Source organism: Oncorhynchus masou, chromosome 23, assembly GCF_036934945.1.
Source record: "Oncorhynchus masou masou isolate Uvic2021 chromosome 23, UVic_Omas_1.1, whole genome shotgun sequence".
NCBI lineage: Eukaryota > Metazoa > Chordata > Actinopteri > Salmoniformes > Salmonidae > Oncorhynchus > Oncorhynchus masou.
Window position 1 is genome coordinate 14,234,103 of NC_088234.1, and position 14,254 is coordinate 14,248,356.

The 14,254-nt window shown below is 44.2% G+C and overlaps 1 protein-coding gene across 3 annotated transcripts in view; it reads right to left on the reverse strand.

The window, feature by feature from the left end:
* Positions 1-14,254, reverse strand: part of LOC135510363 (tudor domain-containing protein 7B-like) — a 44,188-nt gene that overhangs the window by 4,303 nt on the left and 25,631 nt on the right. For all 3 annotated transcript variants that reach the window (XR_010451107.1, XM_064931225.1, XM_064931226.1), the window contains exons 5-16: positions 12,705-12,784; positions 11,754-12,004; positions 10,081-10,706; positions 9,620-9,836; positions 9,313-9,424; positions 8,952-9,154; positions 8,641-8,775; positions 7,384-7,467; positions 6,689-6,823; positions 6,173-6,286; positions 3,945-4,081; positions 3,549-3,772 (exon numbers count right to left, since the gene is read on the reverse strand). Coding sequence is in view for 2 of the 3 variants with exons in the window: in XM_064931225.1 (XP_064787297.1) it covers positions 3,549-3,772; positions 3,945-4,081; positions 6,173-6,286; positions 6,689-6,823; positions 7,384-7,467; positions 8,641-8,775; positions 8,952-9,154; positions 9,313-9,424; positions 9,620-9,836; positions 10,081-10,706; positions 11,754-12,004; positions 12,705-12,784 (2,318 nt within the window). In the remaining variant the exon portion in view is untranslated. The remainder of the gene's footprint in view (positions 1-3,548; positions 3,773-3,944; positions 4,082-6,172; positions 6,287-6,688; positions 6,824-7,383; positions 7,468-8,640; positions 8,776-8,951; positions 9,155-9,312; positions 9,425-9,619; positions 9,837-10,080; positions 10,707-11,753; positions 12,005-12,704; positions 12,785-14,254) is intronic.

Consider the following 14,254-nt stretch of genomic DNA (forward strand, 5'->3'; position numbering starts at 1 on the left):
ATCAGAACAGCGATTACTCACCTCGAACTGGACAAAGATTTGTTCTTTAATGAGTCTGACAGGAAGGATATACTGCTTTCCGGAGAACAGTCCCCGTGAAGAAAAGGCGGAGATACAGAGGGAGAAGGTCGGGACGCCTTGTTAGGATCTGTAGGCGAGTGAGTAAATCACCACTACCATCGGTTCTATTGGCTAACGTGCAATCACTGGAAAACAAACTCAAAGATCTACTGTCGAGACTATCCTACCAACGGGACATTAAAAACTAATATTTTGTGTGTCACCGAGTCGTGGCTGAACGACGACGCAAATAATATAGAGCTGGCTGGGTTTTCCGTGTATCGGCAGGACAGAGCAGCTACGTCTGGTAAGACGAGGGGCAGGGTGTGTGTCTATTTGTCAATAACTGCTGGTGCACAATGTATAATATTAAAGAAGTATCGAGGTATTGCTCGGCTGTAAGCTGTAGAACACAATATCTATATTATTCGTTGCCGTCCATTTACCACCACAGACCGATGTTGGCACTAAGACCGCTCAAAACCAACTCTATCGGCCATAAGCAAACAAGAAAATGCTCACCCAGAAGCGGCGCTCCTAGTGGCCAGAGACTTTAATAGAGACAAACAAATCTGTTTTACCTCATTTCTACCAGCATGTCACATGTGCAACCAGAGGGAAAAAAATTCAAGATCACCTTTACTCCACACACAGAGACACTTACAAAGCTCTCCCTCACCATCCATTTGGCAAATCTGACCATAACTCTATCCTCCTGATTCCTGCTTACAAGCAAAAACTAAAGCAGGAAGTACCAGTGACACACTCAATACGGAAGTGGTAAGATGACGCGGATGCTACTCTCCAGGAGGAGTACACCACCTCAGTCACCGGCTTCATCAATAAGTGCCTTGGAGACTTCATCCCTACAGTGACCGTACGTACATATCTCAACCAGAAGCAATGGATTACAGACAACATCTGCACCGAAATAAAGGCTAGATCCTGCCGCTTTCAAGGAGCGTGACACTAATCCGGATGCTCTATAAGAAGTCCCGCTATTCCCTCAGACGAACCATCAAACAGGCAAAGCCAGACAGATTACCAGGGCATGTACTGAGTGCATGCGTGGACCATCTGGCAAGTGTCTTCACTGACATTTTCAACCTCTCCCTGACCAAGTCTGTAATACCCACATATTTTAAGTAGACCACCATAGTCCCTGTGGTGAATCCGAAGGTAACCTGCCTAAATGACTACCGCCCCGTAAGCACTCACGTCAGTAGCTATGAAGTGTTTTGAAAGGCTGGTCATGGCTCACATCAACACCATCATCCCGGAAACCCTAGACCCACTCCAATTCGCATACTGCCCCAACAGATACACAGGTGACGTAATCTCAATCCCACTCCACACTGCCCTTTCCCACCTGGACAAAAGGAACACCTATGTGAGAATGCTGTTAAATGACTACAGCTCAGCGTTCAACACCATAGTGCCCACAAAGCACATCACTCTGGGACCCTGGGACTAAACACCTCCCTCTGCAACTGTATCCTGGACGACCTGACGGGCCACGCCCAGGTGTTAAGGGTAGGCAACAACACATCTGCCACACTGATCCTTAACACCGGGGCCCATCAGGGGTGCATGCTCAGTCCTCTCCTGTACTCCCTGTTCACTCATGACTGCATGGTCAAGTACGACTCCAACACAATTATTAAGTTTGCTGACGACACAACAGTGTTAGGCCTGATCACTGATAACGATGAGACGGCCTATAGGGAGGAGGTCAGAGACCTGGCAGTGTGGTGCCAGGTCAACAACCTCTCCCTCAATGTGAGCAAGACAAAGAGCTGATCGTGGACTATGGGAAAAAGCGAGCCAAACAGAACCCCATTCTCATCGACTGGATTGTAGTGGAGCAGGTTGAGAGCTTGAAGTTCCTTGGTGTCCACATCAGCAACAAACTATCATGGTCCAAACACACCAAGAAAGTCGTGAAGAGGGCACGACAATGCCTATTCCCCCTTAGGAGACTGAAAAGATTTGGCATGGGTCCTCAGAAGTTCGACAGCTGCACAATCAAGAGCATCCCGACCAGTTGCATCACCGCCTGGTATATCAACTGCTCAGCATCCGACCGTAAGGCGCCACAGAGGGTAATGCTGTTTTTTCAAAGGTGCTACTCTCTGTTATCTATGCAAAGTCACCTTGACTAATTACCTCGACGAACCTGTACCCCCACACATTTACTCTGTACCGGTATCACCTGTATATAACCTTGTAATTGTTATGTAATTTTATTGTGTTATTTTAGTTAATTTAGTAAATATTTTCTTAACTCTATTTCTTGAACTGCATTGTTGGTTAAGGGCTTGTAAGTAAGCATTTCACAGTAAGGTCTACACCTTTTGTATTCGGCCATGTGACAAATATAATTTGATTCGATTTACTCAGTACTTTGTTGAAGGACCTTGGGAAACGATTACAGCCTCGAGTCTTGGGTATGACGCTACAAGCTTGGCACATCTGTATTTGTTTTTTTCCCCCCATACTTCTCTGCAGATCCTCTCAAGCTCTGTCAGATTAGATGGGGAGCGTCGCTGCACAGCTATTTTCAGGTCTCTCCAGAGATGTTCGATCGGGTTAAAGTCCGGGATCTGGCTGGGCCACTCAAGGACATTCAGAGACTTGTCTCGAAGCTACTCCTGTGTTGTCTTGGCTGTGTCCTTAGGGTCGTTGTCCTGTTGAAAGGTGAACCCTGTTGGAAGGTGAGCGCTCTAGAGCACATTTTCATCAAGGATCTCTCTGTACTTTGCTCCTTTCATCTTTTCCTCGATCCTGACTAGTTTCCCAGTCCCTGCCACTGAAAAACATCCCCACAGCATGATGCTGCAAACCACCATGCTTCAACGTAGAGATGGTGCAGGTTTCCTCCAGACATGAGGCTTGGCATTCATGCCAAAAATACTTAAATCTTGGTTTCATCAGATCAGAGAATCTTGTTTCTCATGGTCTGAGAGTCTTTAGGTGCCTTTTGGCACCTTTTGGCAAACTCCAAGCGGGCTGCCTTTTACTAAAGAGTGGCTTCATCTGGCCACTCTACTATAAAGGCCTGATTGGTGGAGCGCTGCAGAGATGGTTGTCCTTCTGGAAGATTCTACCATATCCACAGAGGAACTCTGGAGCTCTATCAGGGTGATCATCGGGTTCATGACCAAGGCCCTTCTCCCGCCACTGCTCATTTTGGCCATGAGGCCAGCTCTAGAAAGTCTTGGTGGTTCCAAACTTCTTCCATTTAAGAATGATGGACGCTCAGTTTCAATACAAATAGCAAAGGGTCTGAATACTTAAGTAAACAAGGAATTTCTGTTTTTTATTTTAAAAAATATTCCAAAAAACTGTTTTCGCTTTGTCATTATGTGGTATTGTGTGTAAATTGATAAATAGTTTTTAATCTATTTTAAAATAAGGTTATAATGTAACAAATTGTGGAAAAAGTCAAGGGGTCTGAATACTTTCCGGGTGCACTGTATGGTACTGACCTGCGGGGGGTAGTTCCAGCAGCAGGGGTAGCTTGATAGGTGTGGTGGATGAGGGAGGTGGGGGAGTCCCCGGAGGGGTGCTTGTACCCCCTGTCGGCCTTGGTTCCAAGCGGGCACGTCTCAGCTGGGGCTTGGTCCCGTTGGAGCTGGGTGTGGTGGTGGTTGTGGTCTTGGGGGTAGAGGTGAGGGTGGCAATGGAGGTACAAGTGGAGGTCTTGGAAGGGCTGTGATAAGAGAAGATGAAATATATACTGTTGTCAATTGTCAAAGAGCCACTCCAACGTGTATTTTTCCTAACCCCAACCCCACAAGAAAGCGGAGTTCGCACAACGGCAGGATATTCCACACTGTGTAGGATTCGGGAACTGGCTTGTTGAAATGGACTCCCAGCCCTACCAGTGGTCCCCTCTGTGTTTGAAGAGATCCGAGGCAGCAATTTGGCAGTTGAGACTCCTCGCGGGGTCCTGGAAGTTCTTGTCGGGGAACAGGTAGACATGGGCTACACTGCGCTTGGTCTCATCCAGCTTGGCGATCTGTGGAGAGAGGTCGGGGAGTGGATAAGAAGCCCAATATTTCAATACACAAACATATTTATCATACAAAACAGCCCAATCTCAGAGTGACGTTTCCAATGTTAACTCAGCAAAGATGTAACAGCTGAATACACACATTCAATACAGTGGAGTGTCCATTTCTACCCTGAGCCCTCACCCCCTCCCTTCCACTAAGATGTACTTCAGTACTCTTCCATCATCCAGGATTTATCCATGCTCTCCTGTTCTTCTTATCAGAAAGCACCTGGAGTTATTGGGAAAACACATTCCTACAGTCTACCACTAAATAATTACACTTCCCATACACAAAGAGCTTAAACCTAACACTACTTTCAATCTCGAAAGATTGAAAAAAAACTGTATATTCATACTAAGAGGATATAATGACAAAAAACAAAGATATAAAACAGTAAAGATGCAAAGATATAAAACAGTAATATACGGGGCATTCGGAAAGTATTCAGACCCCTTGATTTTTCCCAAATTGTTCTTACGTTACAGCCCTATTCTAAAATGGATTAAATATTTATTTTGTTATTCAGCAATCTACACACAATACTGCACAATGACAAAAAAACAGAAATACCTTATTTAAATAAGTATTCAAACCCTTTGCTATGAGATGTTTCAACAACTTGATTGGAGTCCACCTGGGATAAATTCAATTGATTGGACATGATTTGGAAAGGCACACACCTGTCTATATAAGGTCCCACAGTTCACGTCATAGCAAAAACCAAGCCATGAGGTCGAAGGAATTGTCCGTAGAGCTCCGAGACAGGATTGTGTCGAGGCACAAATCTAGGGAAGTGTACCAAAACATTGCTGCAGCATTGAAGGTCCCCAAGAACACAGTGGCCTCCATCATTCTAAAATGGAAGAAGTTTGGAACCCCCAAGACTCTTCCTAGAGCTGGCCGCCCGGCCAAACTGAGAACCCGATGGTCACTCTGACAGAGCTACAGAGTTCCTCTGTGGTGATGGGAGAACCTTCCAGAAGGACAACCATCTCTGCAGCATTCCACTAATCAGGCCTTTATGATAGAGCTGCCAGACGAAAGCCATTCCTCAGTAAAAGGCACATGACAGCCCGCTTGGAGTTTGCCAAAAGGCACCTAAAGACAAGATTCTCTGGTCTGATGAAACCAAGATTGAATTCTGTAGCCTGAATGCCAAGAGTCACGTCTGGAGGAAACTTGGCAGAGAGAGATCATTGATCAAAACCTGCTTCAGAGTGCTCAGGACCTCAGACTGGGGCAAAGGTTCACCTTCCAACTGGATAACGACCCTAAGCACACAGCAAAGACAACACAGGAGTGGCTTCGGGACAAGTCTCCGAATGTCCTTGAGTGACTCAGCCAGAGCCCGGACTCGAACCCGATCGAACATCTCTGGAGAGACCTGAATATAGCTGTGCAGCAACGCTCCCCATCCAACCTGACAGCGCTTGATAGGATCTGCAAAGACGAATGGAAGAAACTCCCCAAATAAAGGTGTGCCAATCTTGTAGAGTCATAACCAAGAAGACTCGAGGCTAAGCCACTGCCAAAGGTGCTTCAACAATGTACTAAGTAAAGGGTCTGAATAGTTATGTAAATATGTTTTTTTTTCTATGTTTCAGAAATGTGCAAAAATGTCTAAAAACTTGTTTTTGCTTTGTCATTATGGGGTATTGAGATGTCATTATGTGGTATTGTGATGTCATTATGGGGTATTGTGAGTAGATTGATGAGGAAAAACAACTATTTCATCAACTTTAGAATAAGGCTGCAATGTAACAAAATGTGGAAAAAGTCAAAGGTTCTGAAAACTGTGCAAATGCTCTGTAAAACAGTAAAGATATAAAACAGTAATATAAAATCTATCACTGTTAAGAAGAATTCCGCTTTAAGTTTACGATGGTCACATATACGGGAGTATGTGTATGCATTTGTATCTCAGTGTGAGTCTATAGTATGCGTTGATAACTGCCAATATCCATTTTGAGAATGTATCACACACTCACAAAACAGATGACTAGACTTGGCATAGAACTCAATCACAGTGAAAAAAAAGAGTTGTAATACATTACCTTCACACTGCAGTCTGTGGAGTTGAGCACAGCGTCTCGGAACCACTGAACAGCGTCTGGAGGCCAGGAGCCCACACCACTCACAGTCAGGTCAGCCAGACAACACTTCACCGCCTAGAGAGACTACGGCACGTCAGACTACATTACCCAGACAACACTTCACCACCTAGAGAGACTACGGCATGTCAGACTACATTACCCAGACAACACTTCACCGCCTAGAGAGACTACGGCACATCAGACTACATTACCCAGACAACACTTCACCGCCTAGAGAGACTACGGTGCGTCACACTACATTACCCAGACAACACTTCACCGCCTAGAGAGACTACGGCACGTCAGAGACTTCATTACCCAGACAACACTTCACCGCCTAGAGAGACTACGGCAAGTCAGACTACATTACCCAGACAACACTTCACCGCCTAGCAGGTCAGACGACATTACCTATACACAGACACCCCCCCACCTCCCCCTCCCCTTCACACACCATCTCTCCATCCATGTTCTGACCTGTGGTGGGATGGCAATCAGGTCCCATAGGAAAGGAGGTGGGACTTCCCTCAGCTCAATAACCTCCACTGAGGCCTGCACCCCCAGGTCTATGAAGAGGATGTCCAACACACGACTACCATGGAGGTTAGTGATCTATAGGAGAAACAGGGGAATGAGGGAGGGTGAAAGAGTACAGGGAAAGTGTGAGAACATTACATATGACCTGGTTGTCTAGGATGTGCTAGCATTGTGTGCTACAGATGTGGGATCTTAATTTGATCACTCTTATGTTGCTGAGAATTCTTCTGCACTGCAGGAGCTGGATGATTTATATATATATTCACTGAAAACCCACACTAACACACAGTTATATTAAAAGTATTGCACTTTTCATGTTGCTTAATTTTGGCCAGCTAACCACAGACCAAGCAACATTATGGACTAAACGTTCAAATCCTGTTGCTGCAGGATTATTTTGCCATGACAATACTGGTCAAATTAAGATCCTCCATCTGTATACATTTTTTACAATATTTGGTGTAGAAATGAGCTAGTTAACTTCTGTCCAGGTAAGTCACCTTCTGCTCCACCTCTTCATTGTGGGTCAAACTGAAGCTAGATGGTATGACCTTTAGGCAGAACTGTAGCTGGGACATGTAGTATCTATCCCTGCCCCAAACTATTGACTGTATAGGCAACAGAATCCATCTCACCTCCACGCGAGACCATTTGCCTTTGTAGCGCGCCAGACAGCCTTTCCCACAGAACGGTCTGGACACCAGGAACTCGGACGTCCCCTGCCACACAGAAGAGATTATGATTGTTATCAGTATTAGACAGGATAATGTCATCAACGTGAGAGAGACACTGGCGAAAAAACAAACATGAGATCTATTTGACTCAGACTGTTGAAGCAGAACATCTCAGGTCAAAGTTAATATATCATATGTAGATTGATGAGGGGGGAAAACAACAACAATTTAACCAATTTTAGAATAAGGCTGTAACGTAACAACATGTGGAAAAAGTCAAGGGGTCTGAATACACTGTATATACAATATTATGTAGCCTGGTATATATATATTAGAGAGCGAGAGAGTCTGTATTTTGTGCATCTGAACAAACCTGAACACTGTCTTCGTGAATGATAACTGGGGACTGGGGACAGTGAATGATAACTGGGGACTACGGTAGTGTTAAGGGAATTTTTATCAATGATGACTAATTATGTATACATTTCAATCAGGACTGACTAGTCCAAATGCTATTATGTACTGTACATATATGAATTTTCTCTCTTGCTCCCATTCCCAATTGTATATAATATAGTCAGGAGTTTAGAACAGTGCCTTGGTACAAATGAATGAACTATCTCCAGATGGCAGGGACGGACTATCTCTAGACTGTCTAGAATGCTGATTTATACTGACTGACCTTGACTTCAGGCGAGGAGGGAAGGCTCGAGAACTATAGGGCCTCTCTACCGGTGTCATGAAGAGATAGAACATTTATTAAACGCTGACGTCATTTTCAGTTTATAACCTGTGGAAAAATGTGTATATACCCAGTACTCCCTTGAATTAAACGCTGTTACCTGACTTTTAAGACCGGGGCTCTGTCCATTCTTATAAAAATATTGGGTCTTACAAACCCTTCGAATGCATTGACAGAGTATTTAATTCTGATTGGGAAATAATACAGAGGAATTTAGAATTCCACTAACAGGTAGGTACTATGTTGCCACTGGGTCAATGACAGTCAGTCCCAGTGTCATGTGATGAGATCAACTAAATTGCCTGTGTCTTAACTCCAGATTATGTTCCTTAATCTCAACTGTGTCTGGCTCTCAGCAGCCTCTTCAGAGGACGACAGACAGAAGCTCTCACACACACAGGCACACACAAGCGCTTGCCAACACACACAGACAGTCACAGACACACAGTCACACCCACACACAGTCACACGGGTACCTGTGAGTGGAAGTATGCCCCAGCCTTCTCCAGGATCTCAGTGAGTTTGGCCAGACCTCGAGACGGGAGCTGGCAGTAGAAGGTCCCGTCTGAACACACACTTCTCACAGCCACGTTCATATAGGCACTGTTCACCTACAGGGAGAGAGAGAGAACCGTGTATGGGTTAGACATGATCCCATTCCACTCAGATTCAAATAATATGGACTGAAAAACAGGGATGAATACAGTGGTGATGAAAGACGCTCCAGAACGTCTTCGACCCACTGACAGTGGTACATGCACTCTCCCCTCCTATGACAGTTACCCACCTGTAGGGGGCTGGCCAGAGTCTTGTCCTGCAGGGCTTTGATACATGCAGCGTTGATGTTGACATCATCATCCTGCGACGTGTCGTACAGGACCACCAATGGGGTCTGCCCTCTCTCTAGGATTTCAGCCAATAGGATCTTGCCGCTGGCCATGAACTCAAACTTCTTCAGGACAGCAGGCTCCTGGCAGAAAGGCTCCAGACCTAGGTAGGAAAACAGACAGACACTTCATTAAGAAGAAGAAACTGAATCCAAACATCTGACTGTAACACTATTGTATAAAAATCAACGAGCCTTCTGCAACTTTGTGATTAAAAAAAATATATATAATTCACTGTCTAAGATTGTGATCAAAACTCACCAGCCAATTGACACTTGGAGGCCTGGAAAGGCAGGCTGGAAAACTTCTCATGCAGCTCAAACACTTTGGCCTTGCTGATGACTTCTGAAAACCCGTGATCCACATAGTAAACCTACAGATTTGCAGAAAACAGTGAAAAAAAAGTGGAGAGAAGTGATTAATTTTCTAAAATGTCAAACCCTGAACGATCCTCTTATCCTTCAACCATTAACATGGCACCATAGACCCATAACATATACCCTACGATATAGAAATCATTGTATCTTTATTCATTTCGAAGTTTCAACCAATTGACCTTTGAACTCACCTTGACCTTGTCGGCCATGACCTCTGTGACTTGTGCTCGTAGTATCTCCTCATCCTCCTCAGTCCTGACGGCAGCCAGCTGACCAGAGGTTAGGGAGGCCAGGGGTGTACCACTTTTCTTGTCACAAGTACGGGTGTTGTTGTCCTGGCAACAGTAGAATTCTCTCATCTTGTCCTCCAGAGCCTCCTGTGCCTGGGAGTAACCCTCTCCTATGTACCTGGATGGAGGATACACAGGGAGAGAGGGGAGGGTAAGGAAGCATTTCACGGGAAGGTTTACACCTGTTGTATTTGGCACATAAGACAAATATAATTTGATTTGAGGGGGGTAAGAAGAGAGCGAGAGGAGAATCTTTCATTTCTTTCTATTCATCCAGGTAAGACTTAGTTAAACAGCACTGAGGGCATATTCTTACTGCACCACAACCAAACGACTCCCATGCCCATCCCACTGGTTCTTACCGGAGTATGACTCCGTTGGTATTAGCAGCCTCCCCCACCAACACAGAGGGGTACTCCTCTCGGGGGATGAGAAGAGGAGGTACAGTCTGGGTACTGAGCCTCCTCCCCACCTCCTCTCTGGCCCTGCGCTCCTCCACTGACTCCCTCCTGTTGCGGTTCTCCTCCCTGGTCCTCTTGTACAGAATGGCCCGTTTGGGGTTGTCCGGCATGGGGTATTCGATGGTGCAGAAGTCGGAGAGCAGCGAGAGATTCTCCAGGACGTGCTCTGGGAGTTTGGTTTTGTACGTGTCCAAGTAGAGTTTGGGTAAGGCGTGGGCCCATAGACCATTGCTGTATTTGACGAGAAGCTCTCCCAGTTTTTGTCTGAGGTCGGGAGAGAGGTTGGAGGGGGAGGCTGGAGGACGAGGGGAGGACGAGGGGGGGGTGAGTGGGAGGGGGCTCATGGTAGTGGTAGAGGGGGTGGTAGGGGGCTTTGACTGGGGCTTGATGTCCATGGATGGGGTGAAGGCGGTGGAGGTGGGGTATTGGACTCTGGTAGGGACAGGGGATGGGGTCTGTGTTTGTTTTGGTTCCTTAGCCGGGTAGAGGAGTAACTCATTAGGGTTGCCGCTGCATGATTTCTCTACCTGGAACAGGAGGACATATTCTTCTGATAAACAGAGTCTAGAACAACCAGTGGCAATACAGTATGTATTAAGCATCTCAGAATAGGAGTGTTGATCTAGGATCAGGTCTTTCCTGTTCATGTAACCTTATTCATTGTGATCTAATAGTCAAAACAGATCCTAAATCAGCATATGAGATGTTTGATACATATATGGCCAGATCTAAAAACACACAAAAAGGATAATAATGCCATTATTAAATCACATAATATTAAAATACTTCACACCATAGCCCTATGCAGTTGTGGGGACTTACAGGCTATTTGACTTAGAGAGTATCAACTGTTACAACAGGTATAGGGTGCAAATATTTTTGCTCTTGGGAACCAGATGAGGGATGCTTATTACTGAACTCCATGTAAACATAGAACATGTTTGGCTAGAAAATAAAACTTTATATACAATATCAGTATTACACTCAAACCATGTTCTGTTTATTAAGTTATACATTATTCATCCAGCTTTTAAAAATAAACTGAAATAAAGTATTTAATATATAAAGTACAGTATATATAAAGTATTTGATATATATTTGAGCTAGTTTGCTACATCAAAATAATCCTGCAGCAACAGGAAAAGTGAATTATTATGTGGATTATAATGAATGGACATTTTTGTAAGGGTTGGTACATTTTTTCGGGAAAGATATATCAAGTCTGAAATTTCAGTGGAAATTACAAACTTCAGAAGCCTTTTTCAACCTCAAATAGACTACAAGTTTTAATGTCCTACATTGCAGGAATGTTCTCCTGCAATAGTGTGGTCAAATTAAGTTCCGACATCTGTACATTCTGTACAGATGTGTGTCCAGTGCTCCAGGTCTTACCAAGATAGTGGTATTTCAACAGTGTAATTTAATACTGTACAACTGTATAAATACAATACAAGTTTGGTACGTACGGTGCAGATGTGTGTCCAGTGCTCCAGGTCTTACCAAGATAGTGGTATTTCAACAGTGTAATTTAATACTGTACAACTGTATAAATACAATACAAGTTTGGTACGTACGGTGCAGATGTGTGTCCAGTGCTCCAAGTCTTTGATTGCTTCACTAGGCAGGTCCTGTTTGTACAGTTCTCTGTAGAGCTGAGGCAGCTTGGACACCCAGAAACCATTACTGTACTTGTTCAGAACCTCTCTGATACGACCTTGCACCTGCTGGGGGTTGTAGTTCCCACCGGGTGAGGGGTTGTAGTCCTTGGGGTAGTGATGTGGCTTGGGCTTCCCCGAGACAGCATATTCTTTGAAGTTTGTGGGAACTGGAGGAGGAAAGAGGAGGACATTTTGGTGAAATTGGTTAGGCACGATTTGTATGAAATAATACAAGTATAGACTTGTTATTGCACCGTTTTTGGAATAATATGGAATAGAAAGTCCAGGAGTCTGTCCTGACCAGGCAGCTATAGTCTAGGGCTCAGAGAGAAACTTTGTGTTACATTACAAGAGACTTTTGGTGCCTCGGGGTAACACTAAAAACAGTCTGCTTTCCTCGAACCTGTCTCTTATTACAGAGAATTAAGTCATGAGTTAGCAGCCTAATGCTAATCTCTAGCCTGTAATGTGACTTTTGCTTTGAGACGTGCTTTATTCAAAGGACAGTAATGTGAAGGACTGGAACCAGAGGGGTCAGTCATCTCTTGAAACAGTCATTTACACAGCTGTTTTACTTCTGATGTAAAGACTGATCTCTCTGTGAGGAACTACACCCCAGATGAAAACAGCAAAGCTGTGGACCGATAAAACCCCTGATCTGGGACATACAGTCAGTCTATTGTTGTCCTTAAACTGTCCTACATACTGTTGCTCTGCTGGGTATGTGTGTGTGTGTGTGTGTGTGTGTGTGTGTGTGTGTGTGTGTGTGTGTGTGTGTGTGTGTGTGTGTGTGTGTGTGTGTGTGTGTGTGTGTGTGTGTGTGTGTGTGTGTGTGTGTGTGTGTGTGTGTGTGTGTGTCCCACGTACGGTTGCTCTGGGTGTTCCTGGAGAAATGAGTGTGCACATCCTTCTGGAACAGTGACGGCAGGGTCATCCTTTTGTCTGACCTAAACACACAACAAGAAGAGAGAGAGAGTCTTGACTTGGAACCATTCCGACTGTATCCTTCAAATGACAAAGAGTCTAAACAGACACTTCTGAACCAATGGCGGAATAATAAAAGGACTTGCATTCATTTACTGGTTGGATACATAATGGCAGTTTGTGTCCCCATTTCTCAACCAAAAAAAAGACAGGTGGAAGAAGCCAGCAATATCAGTCAACCCAGTCAGTGCTAGACGAGACTGCTGTACTCTACTGTACTCCGCTGTACCCTGTTCACACTCCATAAACATTAGGCCTGTGCTAGAGTGTAGAGGCCTGAGATATCCTCGTAGAAATTGAATAACTCCTCGAACAGTCATCCCCATTCAATTCAATGGGTGAGTGAGACTTCTCCCCTTCTACTACACTGATTACACCCTACCCATAATTCTTTCTGAAGGGAGATTCTCCATCCCAGAATTACCTTAGACAATAGGAGCATAACATTCTGAATAGATCACGCTTATACAACTCAGTCGCTGGGCAGAACAGCACCCGAAAAAGGCCAATCATTGCCTGAAATCCCCAAACAGATCATTGTGAGCCCGGGACCTCATTTATCATTATTGCATAGAAATGATTCTAAAATACTACTTAGGAACGGAACTTAGAATGTTCGTACGCATAATAAAAGTGTGATTTATCAAACAAACCTACGAGCATCATACTCACAACGGTAGTAGATAACCAATGATAAATACCAATTGTTATTAGCTTCAGTGATCGTGCACGACCTTGGCTGTTTGCATTTCGACACACCCCTAATTAACCATATCTGGTCAAAATTAGAGGTCGACCGATTAATCGGAATGGCCGATTAATTAGGGCCGATTTCAAGTTTTCATAACAATCGGAAATCTGTATTTTTGGGCGCCGATTTTGCCAATTGATTTATTTTTTTTTACACCTTTTATTTAATCTTTTTTTAACTAGGTAAGTCAGTTAAGAACACATTCTTATTTTCAATGACGGCCTAGGAACGAGGCAGAACGACAGATTTTTACCTTCTCAACTCGGGGGATCCAATCTTGCAACCTTACAGTTAACTAGTCCAGCACTCTAACCACCTGCCTCACAATGAGCCTGCCTGTTACGCGAATGCAGTAGAAGCCAAGGTAAGTTGCTAGCTAGCATTAAACTTATCTTATAAAAAAACAATCAATCAATGACTGTCGTTGCTCCAATGTGTACCTAACCATAAACATCAATGCCTTTCTTAAAATCAATACACAAGTATATATTTTTAAACCTGCATATTTAGCTAAATAAAATCCAGGTTAGTAGGAAATATTAACCAGGTGAAATTGTCACCTCTTGCGTTCATTGCACGCAGTCAGGGTATATGCAACAGTTTGGGCTGCCTGGCTCTTTGCCAACTAATTTGCCAGAATTTTACGTAATTATGACATAACATTGAAGGTTGTGCAATGTAA